The sequence below is a fragment of the Daphnia magna genome, linkage group LG8, assembly GCF_020631705.1.
Source record: "Daphnia magna isolate NIES linkage group LG8, ASM2063170v1.1, whole genome shotgun sequence".
Lineage (NCBI taxonomy): Eukaryota > Metazoa > Arthropoda > Branchiopoda > Diplostraca > Daphniidae > Daphnia > Daphnia magna.
The window spans coordinates 4,557,668-4,581,654 of NC_059189.1; the positions used below are offsets into that span (position 1 = coordinate 4,557,668).

General features: G+C 41.2%; 2 protein-coding genes across 8 annotated transcripts in view; one reads left to right on the forward strand and one right to left on the reverse strand.

The window, feature by feature from the left end:
- The window catches only part of LOC116929039 (A disintegrin and metalloproteinase with thrombospondin motifs 9), a 32,303-nt gene extending 10,641 nt beyond the window's left edge, over positions 1-21,662 (reverse strand). For 4 of the 7 annotated variants that reach the window (XM_045178395.1, XM_045178396.1, XM_045178393.1 and 1 more), the window contains exons 1-10: positions 20,652-21,662; positions 14,596-15,081; positions 13,014-13,147; positions 12,655-12,891; positions 9,859-10,075; positions 3,515-3,663; positions 1,012-1,286; positions 774-926; positions 333-485; positions 68-218 (exon numbers count right to left, since the gene is read on the reverse strand). In XM_045178395.1, the coding sequence (XP_045034330.1) occupies positions 68-218; positions 333-485; positions 774-926; positions 1,012-1,286; positions 3,515-3,663; positions 9,859-10,075; positions 12,655-12,891; positions 13,014-13,147; positions 14,596-14,848 (1,722 nt within the window). In that variant the 5' untranslated portion in view covers positions 14,849-15,081; positions 20,652-21,662. The other 3 variants (XM_045178394.1, XM_045178398.1, XM_045178399.1) reach the window with 3 other exon arrangements.
- A 1,318-nt stretch (positions 21,663-22,980) lies between these two features.
- Positions 22,981-23,719, forward strand: LOC116929119 (protein Asterix). The gene is given in 5 exon segments (XM_032936274.2): positions 22,981-23,150; positions 23,218-23,323; positions 23,402-23,476; positions 23,478-23,500; positions 23,561-23,719. Coding segments are annotated over 5 exon segments (336 nt in total). The 5' UTR covers positions 22,981-23,094; the 3' UTR covers positions 23,637-23,719.
- Positions 23,720-23,987: the final 268 nt, after the last annotated feature.

Genomic DNA, 23,987 nt, shown 5'->3' on the forward strand with positions numbered 1-23,987 from the left:
AGACGTCAGGGTAGATGTAGATATCGAAGTGAGTGAATTGAAATAATAGATAATATTAAATTTATACCATGTAAGGACAGATTTTCGATCCATGGCCGAAAACCAGTTCGCATTGCTTGTTTTCATCGAAATTCTCGCCAGGTAATTTCTTAGCGGCTCGGTGAGCATCCAGCAGATCCATCACCGGTTTGTCCAGCAAACATTCGCCATAGCCACCACTTTTGTTGATTGGACCGGGCAACGGGAAGATATCAAATAGACGATGAAAAAAGGGGCAAAATAGAAGAAGGAAAAAGAATAAAAAAAAAAAAACGAGTCCGGATGTGGCTTACTCGAGATACTCGGTGATGAAATAGCGGCTGCAATTGGACCAGGCCCACGGGAACGTGTTGTGATCCAGCATCCTCGACATAACGTTGTGAACGCCGCCTGTAGACTCGACAAATTGCTGACACTTGAAATCGTCGTCGTGTGGCATGTTGAGTCTGCGTGTTTCCCCCAAACAACAAAAGGCCATCATCATCACTCAGAACAAACAATCAACGAAACAAACAAACAAACAAAAAAATACTCCAATTTGAAAAAAAAAACGAAAAAAAAAAAAGAGGAGATTTTGAAATGGATGAAAAGACATGGCCGAAATGTCGTGACACGAAGAAATTAAAAAAAAAAAAAAAAACATAAGAAGAATGCGGAATGGCTTGTCTTCAATGTCTCTACCTTCCGCACATGGCGGTACGGATAACAAGAAACGGGGAAAATGAATAACTTACACGTGACCCAGTTCGTGAGCTATGGTAAAGGCGGCGCTGAGCCCATTGTCTTGGACGATGGAACACGAATTGGAGCTGTCACACATAGTGCCGAGTTCGGCTAGTCCCAGCGTGTCGCATTTCTGCATTTGAGGATTGCGGCAAATATTTTCCCTGTCCCAATGAAAAGGTAAAAAAATTAATTAATTAGATTTGTTTTGTTTTTTTGAGACATGCGCAAATGTGTGAGCGGGAATACCTCGTTAGCAGGAGCGCAGTGTCGTGATGGTACGGACTGGAGTCGTCGACATCGTTGAAAACGCGTTGCCACTTGCAGAAATTGCGCAACATCTCCGAGGCGGATTTGCCCGGCCGGCTGTCCAACAGCTCGTGCGATTCTTTGCTGCTGCTGGTCGATTCGTCAGCGCCAGTCGACGATGTCAACACGAATTCTTGGTCCTTGAGCAGCAGCATTCGAACGACAGCGATCTGGACAGGGTTGCCCAGGCTAGCGTCCTTGTAAATCAATGACACCTGCAATCGTAAAAAAAAAGAAAAGAAACGGCCGTCTGATTAGGATAAAGCGCACACCATCACTTCTTAGAACTATCGTCAATAATAGGACAAGGTAGAAAAGCCATTCGAAGCCTTCAGTCTCTCCGCCCCACCATCGATGGGCTTCATCGAAAAAATTGCCGATATAATCAAGGGACGCTCAAAAAGTATCTAGGCCAAGTATTTCGAGAAGCAACGTTTATTATGGTTGGGGCCTTATTGGGTCACGCGTCTTAAGGCGAGATTACAACAACAACAACAACAGCGAGCAGCAACCCCTCTTCTGTTACTACCACCACACCGTCTCATGTGGCTTTGTTGATCTGCGAATTCTCTTTTTTTTTCTTTACGTGATTCTACATCCGAAAAAAGATCCGGCACACCATGGACGGGCGAAACCGGAGCAGTGCTAAGCCACTTAAAGAAAGAAAAAAGAGAGAGAATTGCCAATTGCAATTCCAAAAGCTAGCAAAAATCTGGAACGTACACATGTAGTTTAGACATTACTAATCGCAGTATAGCTTTTACTATCAATATTATTATAGACAGCTACGTCTCTCGTGAAAAAAAAAGAAAAGAGAAAGACAGAGACGGACGGGGCTATATTTGGCTTTCACGCTCCCACCCCACCCCCTTTTTTTTAGAGGGGGGGGGGAGTCTGTGTATATAAATCCTCTGTCTCTCTTGGTCTGCTCGGTGGTGCTATTGCTGGCCTGGATTTTTCGCACAGCGTGTTCGCGACTTACTATTAAAAATTTAAGACTTAAAACAAAACAAAACAAAAAAATCTATTTATTGATTCGGTTATTGCACGTACTTAAAGTGGACGTGTGTACGCGCGTAGCAGACGGTAAAAAGAAAACGGACTCGTGTGGTTTTATCCGTTTGGGTTTGAAAATAAAAAAATAAATGTCGAATTGCGAGAGACGAAAAAGTAAAGAAAAACATAAAAAAAATTGAAATAAAGAGAAAGGGGAAAGAGCCGAGCAGTCTGGTGTGAGAGAACACAACCGGAACCACACAAGAGGAGGGGTAGTAACACGCTGGGGGTAGTGCGCGGTTGGGCACCACCCTGACTTTGTGCGGTAACAACAACGTCTGGCCATCACCTGTCAGCAACTTGGTAGTCGACAAAGTTTGTGTTTTGAATGAGCTAAACTAGAAACCCCCTCCCCCAACAGAAATAAGAAGGAAGGGCATTGAGCCCGAACTGCACTCTCTCTCTCTTGAAAGAGTAACTAAAGAGAAGAAGAAATAGCAAAAAGAAGGGAACAGTTGTAAACACAAAAAGAAAGACGATGGCATCATCAAACGGTTAATGAAGTCCAGCAGTGGAGACGGAAAATGTTCTTTTAACGAAAACTATGGCGAGAGACTCTTAAACGTTCCCTACAAGTGGCTGTCTCTATAATTTCGACTTGTCCGTGATGGCGTGTCATTGTTTAATTGAGAGAAAGAGAGAAATACAAGGCCCGAATTTTCAATCTAGCAAACAGAACACCAACGGAGACTAAGACTCCGTTGTCGGCCATTTAAGGCCATGTGCCGATGACACCACATCTTCATTTGAAATCTCTTCTCTCTCGTTGCTATTCTTTTCCTTTTCTGCGTGGCGAGTTGAATTAATTCAAAGCGAAGTCAAAAGAACTAGCTCCCACTTCTCTTTTCGCCATAAAATCATGCTAATCTTTTCTTGTTCAAATTCTTCTCCAATCTCTTCGCATGTGCGTGAACGCGCACCATCAGGCATGAAATCAAATTATGCAACACCAAAAAAAATGAAAGAAATATTCAACCCACCGAAAAAAACGGACACTCGGCCATAGGGGATATTTAAATCTTCGCAATCACAAATGGAAAAGAAAACTATGAGAGAAAAGTATAGAACGAGATTGCAGAAACGCGATTACGGCCCTTGTTTTTTTCAATACATTAGTCGTCTGCAATTCGTACCCGTTCACAGACAAGGACCACATCCATTTCGCTATCTATTTCTCTTTGTTGTTTCCATCTCTGACCTTTTTTTTTTTCTCTTTGTCTTTTTGTTTTTCAAACTGAAAGCAGACTAGTAAATTGTGGATGGACCAATGCTGATCCAATCGATTTTTCCTTTCTCTCCAATAAAAATCTTTTTCAAAGACGTTTGGCTCGTGTTGAAGGTTTGCCTCTAGGCTACGCATTTGAAGACGAATTATGGGGATACTTACGACAGACATGAGAGTGAGGATGTAATGGACCAAGTTGTCACCATGATACGAGACCATTTTGCCGTCAGCTACCACTAGGATTTCAACGAATCGCTCCTGCGAAACGGAACGACGTCGTCGACGTCTCCGCCCTGCGACGTCCTCTTCATCTGGAAATGGTTTCACAAGAATAAGGAGCAGAATTAATGAGTGTGTGTGTGTGTGTAGACATTAAAATAGAGAAAGAGAGAAATAAACAGTGAGATGACAAGGCCAGGCCGGCCCATTCGAACTCCCCCAACGGCCAACCACAAAACGAAAAAGAGAACACATTGAGAGAGTTGGGGGGGGAGAGCTGTTGTATATGTGCGTCGACCATGAGAACAAAAAAAAAAGACTAATTACATCTCTTTTTTGTTGTTTTGTTTTCTTCATACTGGCCAGCAACAGCTCTCTCTTATTCTTTTTTGTCAGGTTATTTGGCCCAGACTGGTGGGTCCATTTATGTCTGGTCTCCCTTTCGGACGGGCAGACCCAGAACTCTGGCTGCTACGACTTGCACACCAGACTATACACAAATCAAAACACTCGAACCAGACAGACAGACTCTTCTCCTCTCACAGCTGTTGTGTGATGGTCGTCGTAGACTTTTGCTTTAATCTACACTCGACTACGTGTGTTGCCTCATCATCACACAGCTCTCAGGTCCCGATCACGTTGGGCACAAGATCAATGCACCCCTCGTCTCTCCCCGTCAGAAAAAAACAAAAAAAAAAAAAAGAAGTCTGATTTTTAATGCGTTGCAATCTCTTTTTTGAATATAAACACTTTGTTGTTGAACCGGGTCACACGACCTCCACTGGCTCTCACACGAGACTTGTGGCTACTCTTGCACAACCACCTTCTTGATTGATTGTTCTTGTCCATCGTGGGTTTCTGGGTGCCCTTACAGATATAGAAAGAGAAAAGCACATAACAATAAAAACGACATTGGATGTGTCTTTTCTTGTTTCGTTACTTTTGGATTCGCTTACATTGTCTTTCCACCGAAACGAAGAGACTTTCAACGTGAAAGCCAAGGGTTGCATGTTGCCAATTCGCTTCTGAATGGGGTTTGCGCAATTGCATTTCTTTTGTTTTTCTCCATTTTTCAATGTAGTCTGCTGCTTGCATCATTAAAAATTCGTGATGGTTGTCGTAAAAAAGTAGAGCTACTTGTTATAACTGCTACTGCGGAACGGCCACGGCAAAAATAAGAGCGAATTGAAATTGATTCGCACGAAATGTGTAGAGACTATCCACAGTGCTGATTGCATCAATCGTCCAGATTGAAAATGTTAACGAGCCGGGAGGAGGAGACAAGAGGACGGTGATGGATGATATTTTTGCTGCCTGAACAAATAAACAAAACAAACAGCAACAACAACAAGACGGAACCACCAACATTGTTGTTGTTCTAACGAGTGTGTTTGCCCTTTTGTTATTACAAGAGTGGGCCCATTATTAACTTTATCTCATAGACACGAAAGGGCTGGCAGAGACCATTTCAAAAGTGCCACTCAAAAATCTCTATCTCTCTATAGTGAGGCCAGGAAAAACTCTGATTTTTGTTTGTTTTTGTTTTCGTTTTTCGAGACTCTTCACCAGCAGAACCACTTTCGAGGAATCAAAAGAGATGAGTGTGCAACAGCCACTTCTCGGTGCAATCAAAATATTAAAAAATAAAAGAAAACAATGGGGAAAAGCTTGTCGACGTTGCATTAATTTCTTTTTTTTTTTTTGTGTTCGAAAAATGTCTTGATTATACGGGAGATGAGTAAAGATGATGGAGAGTAGACATTTTAAAAGAAAAAATTGGGAGGAAAGATTTAAAAAAAAAAAGGTTTTTGGACGACACTTTGGTGCGATAGTGACACAGTGGAATTCAATGGATGAATGACGTTTCTTCCTTTTTTTCCTTTTTTTCTTTTTAAACTTAACATTTCCATAACGCTTGTAATGTTCTTTTCAGACATCCAGCGGATTTGAAGAATTTTTTTCAAAAAGGAAGAAGACCAATTTGAACAAGAATCTCGCAGCATTGCCGTTCCATTTCATAAACATAAAAGCAGAAAGCCAAAAAAAAAAATAAAAAGGAATAGAAATAAATAAAATCAGATTCCACGTAGGGCGGGAGATTTTAAAAAATGCCCCAAACTTTTATTTCTTTTTACCTTTTGACAGGATGAAAAGAGATACCACCCAAAAACTAAAATGTTCTGTTTTTTTTTTTCGTTCTTCTCGTCATGGGCCTACAGGGCAGAGCTCTACACGCCTGTTGATTTCGGAATGAGCCGGGACCGCCGCGCGGTTTATTATCACGACACGCAGGCCGAGGCACACAAAAAAGAAAGGGGCCACCTCCCATGGAAATGATCACCTCGCCTATATTCATACATGAACTATGGTAAAGAAAAGAAGTTCATCGACGTTCTTTTTTTCTTTTCCAGGATTTTTATCGCCCGTTTGGAAATGGACACCAGCAGACACGAACTTTGGTGCGTTGCTGTTGTTTATTTTACTTTGATGAAAACGGACGCGCTCACGCAGTTGGCTAGCCTTCGGAGAAGAAGAAACCCAAACAAAAAAAAAAAAAAAAATGAACAACTCGGGAATTTTCTGTACGATGTTCCACACCTTTTTTTTCGCCATCCCCTTTCCATATTTTTCCGCCTTCTTTTTCAACGTGACTGTCCTGGCCCGCATTGGCCCAGGTGCGGCTGGTTATAAGCAAAAAGTCAAATTCATCTCATCCCAAATTGATATTTAACTGACAGGATTCTTCTTAAAAAATAAAAATTATTGCAAAGAATTTTTGTTTTTTTTTTTTGGGTTTGGTTTTTAATGTCCGCTGAAATGTTCCACCGATGCGCATAAACCCAGATAAAAAAAAGAAGAAGAGAATGCTGTTGTTGCTGGAGTTATCTAGCGATGTGTGCAACATCAAAAACTCGTCAAAAAAGAAGAAGAAGAAGATTTCAACTGGAAAAAAAAAAAACGAAGATAAAAGCGACAAAGAGCGGCGCTAGCAGTAAAAAGGAACAAGGGTGGAAACTAGACAAGAAACGTTTTTAACAACATTGTAGGCGCCCTATCTGCAAGAGTGTCGCGTGTGTAATAAACACAACAACAACGGGGCGACGGCCACAGAAGAAATGCCTTTCTTTTTGAAATCCAGTTTTTCTGGAAGGTGAAACTGTACGTCCCCGAGATGCTGCATCGTTTCTTCGTGATCCGCATAAGAATAAAACAACGCAAGCCAATGGACATCCGACATTTTGTTTCAAAATAAAAAGAGCGTGAGCCAACAAAAAAAAAAAGAAGCGGCGCCAGTATCTCTCTAGTGTTGTTGTACAATGTTTCACGTATTGGTTGTATTTAAACTATTTAGGGGTTGTGTGGTCCGACTGGGTTGTCGCCTCCTTTTTATTTGACAGGGTTATGGCGCAGACCGGGAGTTATTGAATGTGTTTCTCTTTTTGTTTTCTTTTTTTTTTTCTCCAGAAGGCAAATATGAATTCCTCTGGACAAGATTGTTGTCTACCAGCCAGATTTTTGAACAAAAAAATCCACTGTGCGCTGTTTAAATAGAACACACACGTGAAAATCCTCGCCTTCATTTTTGTTTTTGTTTTTTAACTGACTCGGCCTTTTTTCCCAATAAAAACTAGACACCCCACGACAATCGATGAATCAATATTGAACTAAAAACAAACAAAAAAAACAAAAAAGGCAATCGCAAACAAACAAAGAGAGAGTCATTCAAGTGTTATTTGAGAATTGACGAGCGTGAACGCGTGCGTGACTCCGTGAATGGTACAACATTTTCTACGGATCGTTGGGCCTATCATTCAAAATGTATGATACGTTTCGTATTTGTTGTATTTTCGTTGTTGTTTTTCTTCTTCTCGTGATTTATACCGCGCCCATATTCCGCGTTTGGTTGTCGTTTCTTTATCACGACGAGCCAAAATGGGTTTGGTCTCTGTCCTGTCCACCGAATGTTGCGCATAACCTGTAAGTTCCTCTGCAGATGCATTCAGGTTTCGATGTGCACATCGATGTTTGCTGCCGTCCAATAAAAGTATAATGGCATAAATCATGTGACGTCTTGTATATTAGACTTGCTATGTATCCTTTGCTATCGTCTGGCCATTTGGTACGCACGCGTGAATCGGACGGTTTCATCTTTTATCGATGAGGACGCCAACGTTCTTGCGCTACTCTCGCCATTCTGCTGCAAATTGAACGCATTGAAATTTCAGACATTTTGTGTGTGTGTCTGTGGCTGATTTGTTCGAAACGCAGTCCTTTTCATTTGAACGTAGAGTAGACGTAGAGTAGACCACACAACGATGTTAAATGTGTACAAAAAAGGGAGGATTTTACCTCCCTTCTTTTTGAAAGAAAACTTTGGAGATGACTCCATCATCATCGAAAATGTTCGCCTTGGCCTTCGTCCAACGGGCATTTAAAAAATAAAAATAAAAAATAAAAGGCGAATTATTCTTAGAAATCACGTATGCAAATGAACGTATTCGAACGTCTCTCCTTCGTTTATGCGTTGGTTATACTGGTGCTTGTAAATGTATAAGCAATGAATTGATCCGTCCAGCAAACTGGAAGAAGATGAAGATTTCTGTCTTGTTCAGAAGAAGAAGGAAAAAAAAAAGAACGAGGGGAATCGTTCTGACTAATGCGTCATCCCTATCGAACAAATTTGAAGAAGAAAGGGGCAACAACAGCAACAACAACAACAAAAAAGAATAGAATCGAGAATTATTGCAAGACAGGTGATTCATCACTGATCCATTCATCATCAGCAAAAATTAATGAATGGCTCTATGCCACGACCTATAAACGAGAAAGAAAAGAAAACACGTTCACAAATGTTGCATTTGCCGCACACTTGTCCTGTCCACCTTTTTCCTCTTTTCTCAAACTATATCTCTCTATCTGCACCTCTTTTCAAAACACACACACACACAGAAACAAGAGGCCATATAAGGAACAAATGAATTAACATTATTAACATTTGATAATTGTAAAGTCAACCTCATTTACATGAGACTCTTCTGTACGTATAGAACGGCTACGTATAAATTTGAATTCTTTTCAGTTTGACAAACGCTCAATGAATTCGCCATTTATTTTTAGCCATTTCTTTGCCCTCCTCCCCTCCCTAGATTCGGAAATAACGCCAGCCAAAATACTGCGCGTGATTCGCTATACGCGTGACGCGGAATTGACACGTTTTTGTTTGGCTCCAAAGGCTCCTAAGGCGATGCAAAGAAATTCCCCCGGTAAGTTGTTTGCTGATTTACAAGAAAAAAATGATGTCATACTAGTGAAACGTTTGCACACACACACAGGGTCATTCGGTCTATATAACCTAGACATTCGTGAACGGTTTTTTTTTTTGTGTTTCATCAAAAAAGCGAAAGGATTAAAAAAAAAAAAATAAATTGTTTTGACCATTTTGCAAGGGAAATCATTTCTCTGCAATCGTAAAAAAAAAAAAAAAAAATTTACAAACTGCTTAGAAATGGAAGAGGAACGCAAGGAATGTTTGTCCCCAACTTTATTGCGTCGAATTGTATGCCAAAGACTTGGCGGTGCTATTAGCGTATGACGTCATTTAAGCTCATTGAGACCTTCGTCAAATGCCCTTTTCCTTTTTTTTATCTTTGTTTCTTCTTCAAATCCTTCAGAAAAGGAAAAAAAAAAAAAAAAATATGCAGATTACCTCCGCACCATTTTCACATCGTCTTTCACTGTCTGTCCTTTTTTGTTTTTGTTTTTGTTTTTTTTCAAGCGCAGTGTTTTGCTAGTTTTATCAGAGAGACCGATGTCTATATGGTGGCGCTTCTGCTGCATACAAGCATTTAACATACACACAGAAAAAAAGGGAAAGAACCCTGGCATATGCAAATGTTTTTGCTATAAGCCACCAACTACGGAAACAGCATGTACAAATGGTGAGAAACACACACACACACACACAAAACATCGTCTGTTGGGGTGCCCAGAAAAAAAAAATCTGTTCTGTTTGTGAACCCTTGACTTTTGTGCGGCCCGGCCGTCGTTCCATGACGGATGGACGGAGGAGAAGAGAGCCGGGCCTTGACTTGCCATCAGCTGACGTCATGCCGTAGAACTCTTTTATTTTTTTGGTTGGCCGTGCTATTGGTTCAAGCGGTTAGCACCGATGATGTAACCCTTTTGTTTCTTCCACAGTTTCGATGACTAACACACAAGCCAAACACACACACACACACATACACGCAGTTTGTTTGAGAGAGAGAGGCAATGGACTGCAAGCATACCTGGACTGTTGGCGGCGGGTGTGCCGGATGCTGGCGGATGAAGATCGTCGACGGGACGTACCGTCGTTTCCAGCGGCTGCTCGAAACGGGACGGATGGCGGACGCGGTAAATGACGTGACGGACGACACCTGTTGTTTCATCGTCCATTCGATCGCCATTGGTCAGTGGCGATGGCTCGATAAAGAAGCTGCCACTACTCGTCCGTAAATGGCCCGTCTGTACCCGAAAAATTTCAATTCATTCAAAAAATCGTGCGGAACAAAATGAATTTCTTGAAATGCATTTTTTGTTTTTTTGGAATCGGATCGTCTAAACGGCCTCGGTTAGTAACTGGAACTCTTGCAGAGACGTGACTCATCACACTTTCGCGTTTCGACTGATTGTACATAATGTCCTTTCACCATAAAGCGTTTAGTCCTTAACTGATTTTTTCCGAGAAAGAATCATCAAATGCTGGGGCGTTAACACAATCAAATCGAATGCTATATACTGAATATATGGCCAACGAGCCAAGCGTGTGAATGGCTGAATGACAGACGCGGCCAGCCGTTTCATCCGTTTTTGTTTTTTGTTTCCCTTGAAATCCATTCGGGACCAGTTCCGCGTGAATAAAACACATCACGAAAAGGATACACACACACACACACACACACACAAAAGTAACGCACACGCAGAAATAACTCGATCAACTTTGGGGGGAAGAAAAATATCCCGCAGAGAAGTGCTCATTATTCAAATTTTCCTTTAATTTATTCATTTTTTTTTTAATATATTCCTCCCTTTTCTTTTTCTATACGTATTTCCCCTCATTTTCTATTACGGACTTTCATTTTCGCTGGTTATCCAAATTTAGCGCATGGTTATATAGGGATGAAGGAGATAATATGTCATCATCATCAGGGTCGAATTGTTCGGGAGCGTGTCCAGCACAGGACGAACTTGTAATACTTTAAAAAAGGACAGGCGCAGTACGTGTCGTCATCGCCCCAAGGACTTTGTTTGCTATTCGAAATGAAATCCTTAACCTACACACACATGACTACGTTGGGTGATGATCGAAAGCGAAAATAAATAAAAAAATAACCAAACAAAACAGAGAATCTGAAATTCAAATGTGCCTCTAGCCGTTGATCAGACGCGGGAAAGTTACACGTAAATAAACGTCTGGGAACGCCAAAAGAAAAAACCCAATGATGATGATGTTCACCCTTGAAAAATAGAAAGAAAGACAAATGTATAGAGAGAAAGAGAGGAAAGAAAAACAGAAATGGCAGTTTGAAAAGATGGGCGCGCATCTCATTTCTTATTTTAATTTAATATTTTTTTGCACGTGCAATTTTCGTCGCCGGACGTGCGATGCCGCAGCTGTTTGGGTCTGTCTGGGCGCCAGCCGCCGGGACGTGAGTTTTGGCAGGGACGACCTTGTTATTAGCAATTCAGGGTCTTCTTTCTTGACGTACACGATGTTCTTGCTCATTGGCATTTCAGTGATGTCGACCCGTTATGGCGTTTGGTGAATGGATTCGAACGTGAACAATCGCGTGAGTTCCAAAACTGATGTGTTCGGTAGACGCGCGGACGTGAGTCGGGAATTTCTTTTTCGCCAATGACGTCACCCTTTTTCTTTATTATCGACTTGCTTCTAGTACCTTATAATTTGATTGCTATATATATAGCTATTCTTCCCCCCCCCCTTCCCTTTTATTTTGTTTCCCCTCCTTTTCGCATTTTATTTGCTGTTGTTTCCCGTGTTTTCCGACGCACTTAATGACGACGTAAATTTCTCAATTAAAGGATTGGAAGGTTGTTAATATAAAAGAATTCCCTTTTTTTTTTTTTTATTTCTTGTTTGCTGTTACACGAGGAAAACACAAACGAAGAGAAACAAAAAAAAAAAAAGGGGGGCCTCTTGTGTTTTCGTTATCAACAAAAGATGTGTGGTAAAGTGCATCTGAAATCTCTAAATAATAGAACAACAAAGTGAGAGGGGACTGAAAAAAAAAGAAGGTGGGATGTACAAAAGCTCTTCGATTTTGTTTTTTTCTTACCCCCTGAAAAAAAAAAAAAAAAGATTATCTAACGGGCAAGGCGCGTGTCCCGCTTGATGAATCGTCCAGGTGCTCTCAGCTCGAGCGGCAGTTTCTTTCATGTTGTTTAAAAAAAAAACTCTTTTATATCCCTCACTTCTTGCATCCGTCGATAATTATATATGCACACCACACATCGAGTGGTAGTATAAACAACAAACTTTAAATAAATAACAAAAAAAAACAAAAAATGAGAAGAGAATGGGCACCTGGCCCGGTGGCCCCGTGACGTCACGCCGATAAACCGCACCCAAAACGTCTAGCCTATCGGCACGCTGCCTCGTTATTCTTAGACCCTAAGCTATTAACCATTATTACAGTTATAAGGGGAGGAGGAACGTGCGACCGTAGATATACAAAAGCAGCACTGGGGGGGGGGGACGCTCCTCGACGCCAAGACAAAAACGAACAACTAGACAAAAGAAATTCATGTTGCAATTCACGATTTTTTTTTTTTGCTTCGGCCGCGGCGGCTTCGACTATAAATACCAGTGCGTGTTTCATTTGTTTTTTTTTTGCCTCTCCTCGTGACTCTCGCCCGTCATCAGCGAAAATCTTAATTTTAGCTAAGCTATATTCTTTTACAAGTTTGTTTGACGTTGTTAAGTGGCCCCGAACGCTTCTGTCTCAACTTTCTGACACTCGCATTGTTAGTGGAAGTTAGGGTGGGGATAGGGGGGAGGGGGGAGAGGTTTATTCTAAGTTTACCAGTCCGTGACAGAGGCTGAGGACGACCTTGGAGTCCCGGCCAGCCGTTGGTGAACGTGGCTGCTGGACTTGGCCGCGATAGAAACAGCCTCGCAGTGGCCGCCAATCGGCTGGTTTCATTGACGACGAAATGTTGTTGGCTTCGTCCATCAGCTGGATCACATCGGCTCGTCCACTGACGAACAATTCGTCGTCGCCGGCCGGCTCCAGATCCAGCCGTGCCCACGACGTCCCGTCCTATAAACGAACGGCACAACAAATCGTTTGATGATTGCATTTTTATTAACATTTAGCTATGAAACACGTCATCAATTGGAGATTGGAGGAGGAAAAAGAGAGCTGGAAGAAAAAGGACATACCTGAAGGGTGAGCTGGTAGGAAGGATGCGGATGCCAGACGAGATCCCTCCGGCGACGGTAATGGCGCTGGTTGGATCCTTGGACGACGTCGTCGGCCAACCGTTGCGGCCAAACGTACAGCGCTGCTCCTCCTCCTGCGTTGTACATCATCACATCATTCCATAATTCGCTTTCAATAAATCACAAAGACGACGTCGTCGAACACACACACACACACACACACAAACATGAAATTAAACAAACAAAAATCGGACCGTAGTTGATTTGGTGATTCATCTTCAGCTAATATACCCCCCCCCCCGAAATTTGATTAATGATTAACTCTTATGAAAAGAATGAAACACGTATATACGTGAAGGAGTTGGTTCTAAGCTAAAATAAAAATATAAATGTAAATAAAAATCAAAAAAAAAAAAAATGAAATCGGCACACTGGCGAAAAATGTGGCCCACCCTTGTGATGTATATCCCTGATGTTTGTGTGCTGCTCTGCTGTATTTATAAATAAAAATGGCGTTTGAGACGAGAGAATCCCGCGTGATTTTTTTTTTTTTTCTGTCTTGCTTCTTTCGTCCCGCTACTGTTTCAGCTCAGCAACGTCCTCGACGTGCGTGTACATGTATAAATATAAGTGAGCTACGGCCAGCGCGCGTAACTCGTAGACACACGAGCGAATCTCTGTGTAATGCCCTTTGTCACACATGGATAAATCCTTCTTTATACGAAGAGGAGGGGGAGGGGAAGAATTGTTTGATTAAAATATTTTTTATTTTTATTTTATAATTCCCGCTCATTTTTCACGTCCCTCTGGGCAGTCAAATATCTGTACAATTCCATCCGGTGTCGGAGAGGCCATTGAACTCCCAATCCAATTACATAACTCTTGATCTAACAATAATTCGTTTGACTGGAACAAGTCGTGAAAAATGGCGGTCCAAGTCGTTCACGACCAATTGCCGCAAAACCAAAGGGTCATCATCGCTCAAGTGGCATCATCTCTTTTGATTATATTATTATCACTATTATTCATTGGCCCCAAAACGGAAGGAGGAAATGGATCGTTGAGCGACGTTGTATTATCAAAATCTATGGCCATCATTAAATTCGGACAAAAAGGGAGGGGGTCAACGAACTTACTTTGCGAGCTGTTTTTTTTTTTTTTTTTTTTTTTACCCTCACTGATTTCACTTTTGTTGGTCAAAAAAAAAGAAACAAATCTTTTCTCGGAGGAGTGACGCCATCGCAAGAAACGCGAGCCCCGCACAATAAGCGTATCCCGTAAACAACAACTCTATGTACATATACACGTTACGCCTATAATACGACGGACGTAGAATAAGACAATGTAAGAACGCATCGTACAACAATTGGTTTAAAATAAAAATTGAAAAAAAGATATTCGATAACCTGTGAGGACATGTACCCAAGCGGTAAACAAGTAGGATCAGTTGAAAGATTGAGCCCAGCAGCCCATGTACAAATTCCTTGCGTGAATTATATACCCTCTTGGGTTGATGTTGCAATTTTTTTTTTGGGGGGGGGGGGAGTGGGGAAATAAATAAATAAATAAATGTAATTATCACCTGGGGTCAATGGGTCCTCTGCTGCAATCGCTTCTGTTTTCGTTCTTCTCCACATTTGATTTTGAACTGTGTCGCTATCAGCGCCTGTCGTCGTGTCACTGCTGATGGACTTGTCAGTTACCATGGACCACAGGGGTCCGAGAAGGGCGAGGAGGCACGATCCGGCGGCGATGGAAATGACCAGACATCCACGCCATCTTTTCCTGCTCTTCTGTCTTTTATCGTCTTCGTTGATGCTACTGTTGTTGGCCATTTTCCACTCGCGTTTGACATGCAATTCAACACGCCGTTTCAATCGATCAAATTTGCAACCAGTCCTTTTTTTTTTTTCTTCTTTTTTGAAATTCCCGGCTGTTGGCGAATTGTTTTTCAGGTATTTGAATTTCGAATGTTTTTTTTTTTTCTTTTTTTCTTCACCGTCAAGTTGATGTCGTCGAAGAGTGCATCTCTAGTCCGCCGTTGCTAGGCTACCCGATCGCTTTCTTCCTGCCCAAATAAAACAAAAACAAATGAGAGTTGGGTCAACACATATTTATACAAAAAAAAAAAATTGCATTTTTTCAGCTATAATAGAAGCCCAACTCGCCCTTTATTCAAAGTGGGAAACCCCTTTTTTTTATTTCATTAAATCCTTTATTTAATTTAAATTTTTTTTTTTGCTCTTTGTTTCAAATGTATGCTAATCGAATAATGGCAGAGTTCATTCGATTCCATGGTCCCAATAAACTTTTTCTTTTCAGAGGCCATGAAATAAGAGAATCGGATATATCACGACGGCCAACGATATGGGTGCGCACAGTGCACGGGCTTTTTTTATGATTTGTTTTTTGTTTTAATTTGATTTCTCTCTTTAAAAAAATTAAAAAAAAAAGGAACGGGCTTACAGTTTTGGAAGCCAGAGCGCCAGTTAGGGATAATATATATGTAACGACAACTCCTCCCGGAAGACGCCGGACTGGAGCCACGGCAGCTCTAACGTCGCTATAACCCGCTAGCCTGGTCGTCGCCCATTTATTTTTTTTGTTTCCCCTTCTTTTAATTCTTTGTGTGTGTGTGTGTGTGTGTGAAAATTTTGCAATAGCCGCCGAAAAAATGAACATGAGGTAAAGAAAACAGGCAACGTAGCACAAGTGCCTCGATGCCGCCACGTCCTGATGGATACACCATCTGTCATCTATCCGTCAAAAATGGCCATCCTGTTAATTGATAGAGCCGCAGATCCATTTAAAAAACATTGGCAATTAACTGGGCAATCAAAAATTGAGCAGACAGTCGCAAGAGCTGCCGTCCGGCTAACTTGTTGATGTCAATCGTCATCTGTTGGAGCACGAGAGCCTCACCCCATTTGAAACGGGCGAAATGACTAGACGCGAAAACGGATCTCGGCGCAAGTGTCAAGGTTGCCATCATCAAGTCATTTTCGATTCGTCTTGCAGTGGACGATAAAGTCTAGGCTTTTTTTTTTCGCTGGTTGCCGCTGCGTTTGAGGTGGTGCGGAACGCAAAAGAAAGGGGGCAGCATTACAGAAATACAACGTGCGTATAACATAGAGAGAGGCGGGTGTGTTTGGCAGCCAGACCCCGTTAGACGCGAAAACTCCCAGGCTCTCCCTTTCTCTCTATCTATGCATCTTTGAACGTTTTTTTTTTTTTTTTTTCAAAGTTGCAAGCAGAGAGACTTTGAGACATTGCGCAAGCGGTTCGACCCAATTCATTTTGGGCTGTCTGAGTTGCGCGCACGCAGCTTCACATTGAAATCCCTCGTTGCGTTTGGTTGAAATATACCAACGTACATTGCCGATATATTCTGCTCGTCTTATAGTCTACATGTATACTACAACACTCGTAGCCCTTTCTTTTTTTCTGCCTGGCTGTCGCTAAAAGCCCATTTGATTAACAGCGCTGCATTAATTTTATTCAAAAGACGATCTATACGGTCGTTTGAAAAAATGCCTTTTTTAAATGGCCAAACTTCCAAACGACGACGCCCTCTATTCTACCCCACCTCAAAAGGTCACACACACACAAAAAAATAAAATAAAAATAAAAATAATGTAATAAATCAAAAAATGTGAATCATCATAAACATAAAGGCGGTATACGCAAAGGACGTGATATCCATGTGCGACGAAAGGCGACATCCAGCATACATCCATGGCCGTATAAGTCGTCCAAGCCACCGTTTATGTACACCTCACTTACTACCGCATTTTTAGCGGCCGCGTGTCAAGAAAGAAAGAAACAAGTTTGAGATCCTTCACGATTGTGAATCCTGTTCAGCTTCTTAGCATTCTCGTCCTCCTTTTACGCGGCACATAGCAATGATGGAAGGGCATTCTTCGAACAACAACAACAAAAAAAAGTCAAATTACGATATGCTGACTTGTGAAGACGCTTATCGCATACGAGCGGACTATTGAGATTAACCGCGGTGGATAACAAAAAATACGGACCAAGTCTTGCAATCATATGGGCGGCTATATATTAGATGATTGAAATTATTAAAAAAGGAAAAAAAAAAGGAAAGAATGTTGAGTGACATTGGTGTTCCCCCCCACCCGTCTTTTGGATTGGGGCTTTCCCTGGTTAGTATAGGGAAAAAGCGAGAGAGACAAGAATGTGTTTTTTTTTCTTAAATCTTTTGAAGAGAGACACACACACAAATAAAGGATGTTACGATGAGCGTTATTCCCTCAAGTCTCAATTCAAATCCTTCGAGCCGGCATTAAAAAATTCCTTTTCCTTTTCTAATAGGAGGGAGGAAAGTAAAAGAAAGGAGGATCGAGGAAATGTTTCTCTCGCATTCAACGTGTGCGCATAGTCGAAAGGAAGAGTTAATGAGTCCGATGTCGAGGACGTTGATGGATCAGTCATTTGTAATACATCGCTGACCAAAGAAGGCCAGCAAACAGACGAAACAAAATACCACACCAATTTTCTCCTATAATTGATCAGATATGCTCTTATATAATAATGACGTCATCTTTAAAAGGAAAAAAAGAACAAAATCACGGTAGAAATAAAAATAAACAAACAAAACAAAAACAAAAAAAGATGGTTGATTAGCTTTTGAACTGTGAGCGCGATGGCGATCGCAGTCGGCTTAATAAACAAAGATAAAAGGGGCGTGGACGGCCATCACGAAACGGGCGGGGTAGAGCCTATACACAAGTCGCAAGTTGTGCGGCAGATCGGCCTAAGATACTGTACATATATACGCCGTGGAGTGATGATGCTATGCAACAATGACTAACTAATGCAGCGGCACTATTACATCGGTCCGTCTTCCGCCTTGTATGTAACGATGGATGGATTGGATGTGGTGTCGTGGGCGAATGTAATTAGCGCAGCTGTTTTCTCTATTGCCTTTCATCAGCTGGGCCAACTCCATCTTCCCTTTTTGTGTGTGTGTGTGTGTGTGTGTGTGCTGTTTTGTTGAAATTATTCGCCCATTTTAATGGCCAGCCGTTATGGCTTATGACACGGTTCAATGGTCGAGAGCCAACCATTTCAAAAAGGCTTTGCTTTCTAAACGTTTTTACACATTGTCTTGTTGGAATTGATTGGTTGCGAACACGACCGAGCGAGATCGATGAACACACAGGAAAAGGAAGAAGTGATAGACACAGGCAATCATCCTCTATCAAATCAACGAAATGTGCACGTATGGCCGAATGGCCGAGCACAACGACTCGTCGCTCATCGTCCTCAGACAGCGCAGAAACCTCACGCGGGAGTGATTCTATTCGCGAGCGGCATTTTTCGCCTTGAAATTATATAACAAAAAAGGGAGTATGAGAGAAGAGAGAAGGAGAGAGAAAAAAAAAACAAGAAAATAAAAGAGCTATAGCGTCGGCTAACTCAGAGAGAGAGAGAGAGACTTGACCTCATTTTCAAATGTTGTGGCGGCTGCTGCGCGTGCCCGCACAAACCGTGCAAAATGGATTCAGCAGCCAAATCTCCCGGCAGTCCTGCCGTCCACCCGCGAAACCACCCATTTCTTATATAACACACACACACACACACACACACACACACATAGAGAACACTGAAAAAAGAAAAGAAAAACCCAGCCAAACTTGAAACTAGTCCGAATAGAAGCGAAAGAGAGAGAGAGAAAGAGAGAGAGAGAAGGAAAATTGGGAAGAGACAAATATTATACAGCACACAATACTGAACGTATACCGTGTAATCAAAAATGGTGTAAATCAATTGAAAAGTAGCGTATCATCAGCGTACCGGCAGCCGATACACAACAGTGCGCATGTAGCTAGGTGTGTATATAGCTTTGAATTCGTTAGTTGTGTCGGTGTGATTATAGAGAAAGAGAGAGAGGGTTGCAAGGGTGAGGCTCCGTGTTTGTACGCGAAGCCCCGTCAGCGTGAAAATCCTTTTCTTTTTTTGGTGGTTTTTTTCTTTTTTTTTTGTTGCTTCTTTTTAATGATTTTGCACAGCACGCGAACTTCGCGGCCGGCGGCCGCCCGTGCCGGTTTTTCCAGACGATGACCAGACATGCCGTGCACACACACACACACACGCACACACTCACGCTCGCTCGCTTCTTTTTATAAATATCAAAGAAAAAAATTTGTTTTGTTTTTTGTTTTTTGTTTTTGCTACGACCGATATGCACAAATTTTTTTTCATTTCTCTTTCCGCCGGCGTGAGTTCCGAACGCACGAGTCAGACAACTATATAGCGCCCCTTTTCGCGGAAAATGAATTTTTATTTTTTTTTGCTCCCCTTCCCCCCCCATTTATTATGGCGGTTGTATTTCTTTTCTTTTCTTTCCTTTTTTTTTGATTTCGTATGATTTATGCGAAAAGACCGCCGTTGTGTCTATAGTGTTGCATTGTGTAGCTTTCATAGCGGTAGCCGTAGATCTATGGCGGTATCTTGTAATCACCGGGGTGGGGTGTTGTTATAACAAATCGTTATGCACCGTAATTGAATAAACAGACGTACTAGATGGTGCAAAAGAAAAGAAAAAAAAAAAAAAAGGGACAAATCACGTCCAACCTAGCGCTATTAGACACATCTCTTTCTTTTTTCTTTTTTTTTATTATTCTACCTGTTGAAAGGTTTTTTTTTTTATTTCAATGCATCGCTATAGATTTCGTGACGGTTAGGTTTGCCGCCAAGGACAAAGCAAATAAAAGCTTCCTCATTTTTTTTTTTTTGTGTTTTACGAATAACTGAAACAAAACAAAAATATTTGAATTAAAAAAAAAAAAAAAAATTACACCTTTTTTTTTCTTTTTCTCTTGTATAAATTGTATATGCACTTGAAGGACGCGTTCATATTTTTCTTTCCTTTCCTTCCTTTTTGTTATTGCTGAGCGCCCTGCTGCGTTCGGTACGTTTCGGTCTTTTTTTGGCTCGGTTCCCAGACACAGAAAGAAGCCATCTTTAAATCCCATTTTCTTCTTGTCTTCCTCCACCCCCCCTTTTTTTTTTTTTTTTTGCTTTTGTTTTCTTGTTGGTATTTTTTTATTATTTTTCATTTCTCGCCCGTCACGTTTCCGCATTGGAACCGTTTTTCTTTCCTTTTTTTCCCCACTTGTTTCTCTCCTTTCCTTCGACTGTCGTGGGTGTGCGTCCTTCATTTCAGACTAATCGTTTTCATTTCCCTTCGAGTTCCCCGAATTTTTCCTCTTTTATTTTGTCATTTAAACTAACTTGTTCGCAGGCAATAATGAGAACGACAATTCTTTTTCGAAAGAACGAAACTCCGAGTCATTCAGAGTCAACAAACAAGTCAACAACAGAAAATAGCAACTCTCATTAAAACTTGTTTAGGTCCACTCGCAAGAAAGAAAGAAAAAAAAAATTCATAATAAAATGCTGAATTTCGAATGAATGGAGAAAAGATTTACAGTTTAGTTAACAAGTAGTGGTACACACACACACGCATATATATCTAACGCCGACAAGGATAAGACCGAAAACAATATGCCTTTCATGAATCAAGTCAATTGACCAGCAAGCAATTCAACGCCATTTTGTTTTGCACAAAAGGAGAGAAAAGAGAGGGAATGAAAGTGTGATTGTTATTACCCGAGTCTGCTGTAGGATAATATCCAAATATGGCAGTGACAATTAGAACGGATGACACGGAGTAGCCTAATTCCGGCTGCCTCTTTTTCTCCCCTTGGGTGAGCGTCACCTACTAATTGGATGAGTGTAGCAGACAGTCGGGACAGTCCTTCAACACGCGTTTTCACCACGAGCTTCGAAACAAAAATGGACCGAATGTTGGCGCCAATTTTTGAAAACGAATTATTTATTAATTATTTATTTTTAAAATGAAAAGCCGATGCACTAGTTGCCCCACAGGTTGATTGATTGTGATGGTAGACACATTCACATACACACCGACGCTGTCCCCCCGTCAACGAGCAACACTTTTGATTTGTGTGGTGTTCTGGTGATGGATTTTTAGAAAATGAAATGCTTTTCACTGTGTGCCCAGAAATGTTTGGAAAGTTTGTGGTTTTTTCGTGTTAAACCAAAAACAAAACAGTTTCGAAAAATAAAACAAAAAACAAAAGATTTTTCACTTGTCTAAGAACACGCCAGACACCTTCACCTTTCGTGTATCGTTATGGATGTATGAACGATCGTATAAGGATGCGACGAATGTTTTCCCAAAAAAAGATGTATGAACTCTTTCTAATAATATCAGTCATACCAACACACACACACACACGCGCACGCACGGCCAAATAATTTCTCGATTGCTGAACTGTAGTGTAGTGTGTTTGGTTGGTCTTTTGTCTTGTCTGTTGCAGCAAGCAAACAACAAACGGGAAAACAGCACAAAATTCAAATAACAATTTCGATCTTTTGTTTTTGTTTTTGGTTGTTGTTTAATGTTGTGGATCGGTGTACGGTGTTTGGTGTGAGATTTCCCCCACGATCGGTTGCGATAGCGCTCCGTGCCTGCTTGTAAATAAGACAAGAAGAAACACAAATTTTTTGCTAACGCCAAAAAAAAACAACACGCACTATAGCAACCCCCAACCGAAGCGTCCGATCGTAGCGGCTGACGGCCGCAGACTGAAATGACGATGGGGCTGGTGCCATTGAACGCGGCTGGCGGGTTAGCGGCGGTGAGCGGTGCGGGCGAGGCTGTCAAATATGAAACAGCAAAGAGGCGAAACAAAATAAAAACAAAAATCCAATAAAACAAACTAATAAGAAATAATGCACGTAAAAGTTGAAGCAAAAATGATTGCTTGTCGCCAACAACTCGCAATCATCTCAATACAACTCTTCTAATCAAATATTGTGTCGTAAAAAATACGCTACTGAAAACAAGAGTGGGACGAATAAATGATAGACAAAAATAAAATAAAGAAAAAATAAAGAAATGTAATCATTTTAAAACCTTTGGCCAACAGCCGTGTCTCGCTGGCGAAGCATCTTTCACTTTTTTTTTTTTTTTTTTTTGCCCGAATCGGTTTGATGTATTTTGCATACTTCCTCCCGAATTGACGTCACTTTTTTTTTTTTTTTTCGTTAAATTTACAAGCGCAGGAAAGTGGGAACGTGCTGCTTTTTTCCATGGCCAGTTTTTTCGTTTTTCAAAGGAAGGTTACGCACAGCAAAGTGAAACGATACGTTCACGCGACAACGACCGGCCAGTCAACATCGTCCAGTCCGCTGAGCTTTGAGCTCCGACAGTTTGTCGGTTGGGCGAGAACGCGTGCAGAATAATTAGTGAATTTTGTGTTTCAAGTTTCTCAGTGCCGGGGTCGTCCTAGACAAATATGCAAGAGTTGTAACGATGTGAATGACACTTTTAAGATGCTCTGGGAGGGGTGGGGGGGGGGGGGACGAAAGCAATCGTCATGGGGTCAAGATCTTGGCCGGCAAGCTTGTTGTTAGGTGTGTACATACGGTCGATGTAGCAGACGGGGCACAAAGTTTCCAGTCAATATTTGTAGAAATCGGAGGACGCGTCACTCTATGTATATGTGGCTAACAGCACAAATAAGTCAGTGGAGAGTTAGTTCAGCTGTTGACCAGTTGACAAGAGTGAAAGAAGAAAGAGTACCAAAAAAACGACGGGCAGTGGGGGAGGCCATGAAAGGGAGGGAGAAGCAAGAGAATGGGAGAAGGGAATTGTAACCATTGAGAATACGAAACCGTCGCGTACAACAAGTAACTTGCTGAACTGTAGAAGCTGCGTCATCAAGGTCTACTCAAGGCATCAAATGGCCACCACATTTATTCAAATAAAGGGCGCGGAAATTATTCAGGAAGGAATGCAAACCAAGGAGAAAATTAAGAGAAAACAAAAAAATAAGCGCATTTCTCCTTGACCTTGTTTTATAGCTAGTTATTCTTAACGCTAGATGGCTCAAGCTGGCAACTAGGAGATAACATTCTGACGTTAGAGAATCGATTGTCGTCTGCAAGCTGCAACCATCTAAACACCAGTTAATTGAATTACTTCCATCACCTTTCATACCAAAAGAAGAAAAAACCTATAAGGATGTCTGGAAACTCAAATAACTCTTCCGATTCACGAAGATCTGATAGGATCCATCGGTAAGTAAAACCACTGATGTGCCCTAGCTTAATTAATACTCAGTTTTTGTTTCGGCTCTATCCAAAGGTATAAGGCATCGGCGTTTAATCAGAATCAGAACGGAGAAGACTTGACTCCCGATTATATGAATGTTTTGGGCATGGTTTTTAGCATGTGCGGGCTTATGATGAGGGTAAGTTGATCAAAAGACCATTCCAGCATTTTGTTAAAAACAAGACATTACTTACCAGTTTTTACCATACCATAACAGTTGAAATGGTGTGCTTGGGCTGCCTTATATTGCTCATGCATCAGTTTTGCCAGTTCAAAAATCAACGATGATACTAAAGCAAATCCTCAGCAGCTTCATGTAACTTACCAATTTATGTTGACAAATTTGACAATGTTTAACTTTCTAACACTATTTCAGGCTTTCAATTTCTGCTGTAGTCATGTCTTACCTACAAAACCCAACCCCAATGGTTTTACCATGGTCAACTGTGTGAAAATTTGCCATTATCATCAAATCTATCAAAAACAAATTATAATTGCAATAGATTGGCTCAGAATAAACAGTGAATTTCTTTCATTCGCGACAAACGGGAACTAATATCCTAGTTAATTTAACAATAGCAGCTAAGAGTAACAACCAAAGAGGAATAAAGAGATAATAGAGAGCAATACCAGAAGAGGGACTATCCAGTCTGTTACATAAGAGACATTGAAATGTGATCTTGAGCAGTATAGGAGACATGAGTGTAACAAGCCTTCTGCAAAAATACCATGGTCTTGATCGCAAATCTTGCGAAAAATACTGAGAGAAAATATGTAGAGCTAAAAGAACAATTATTAGACAG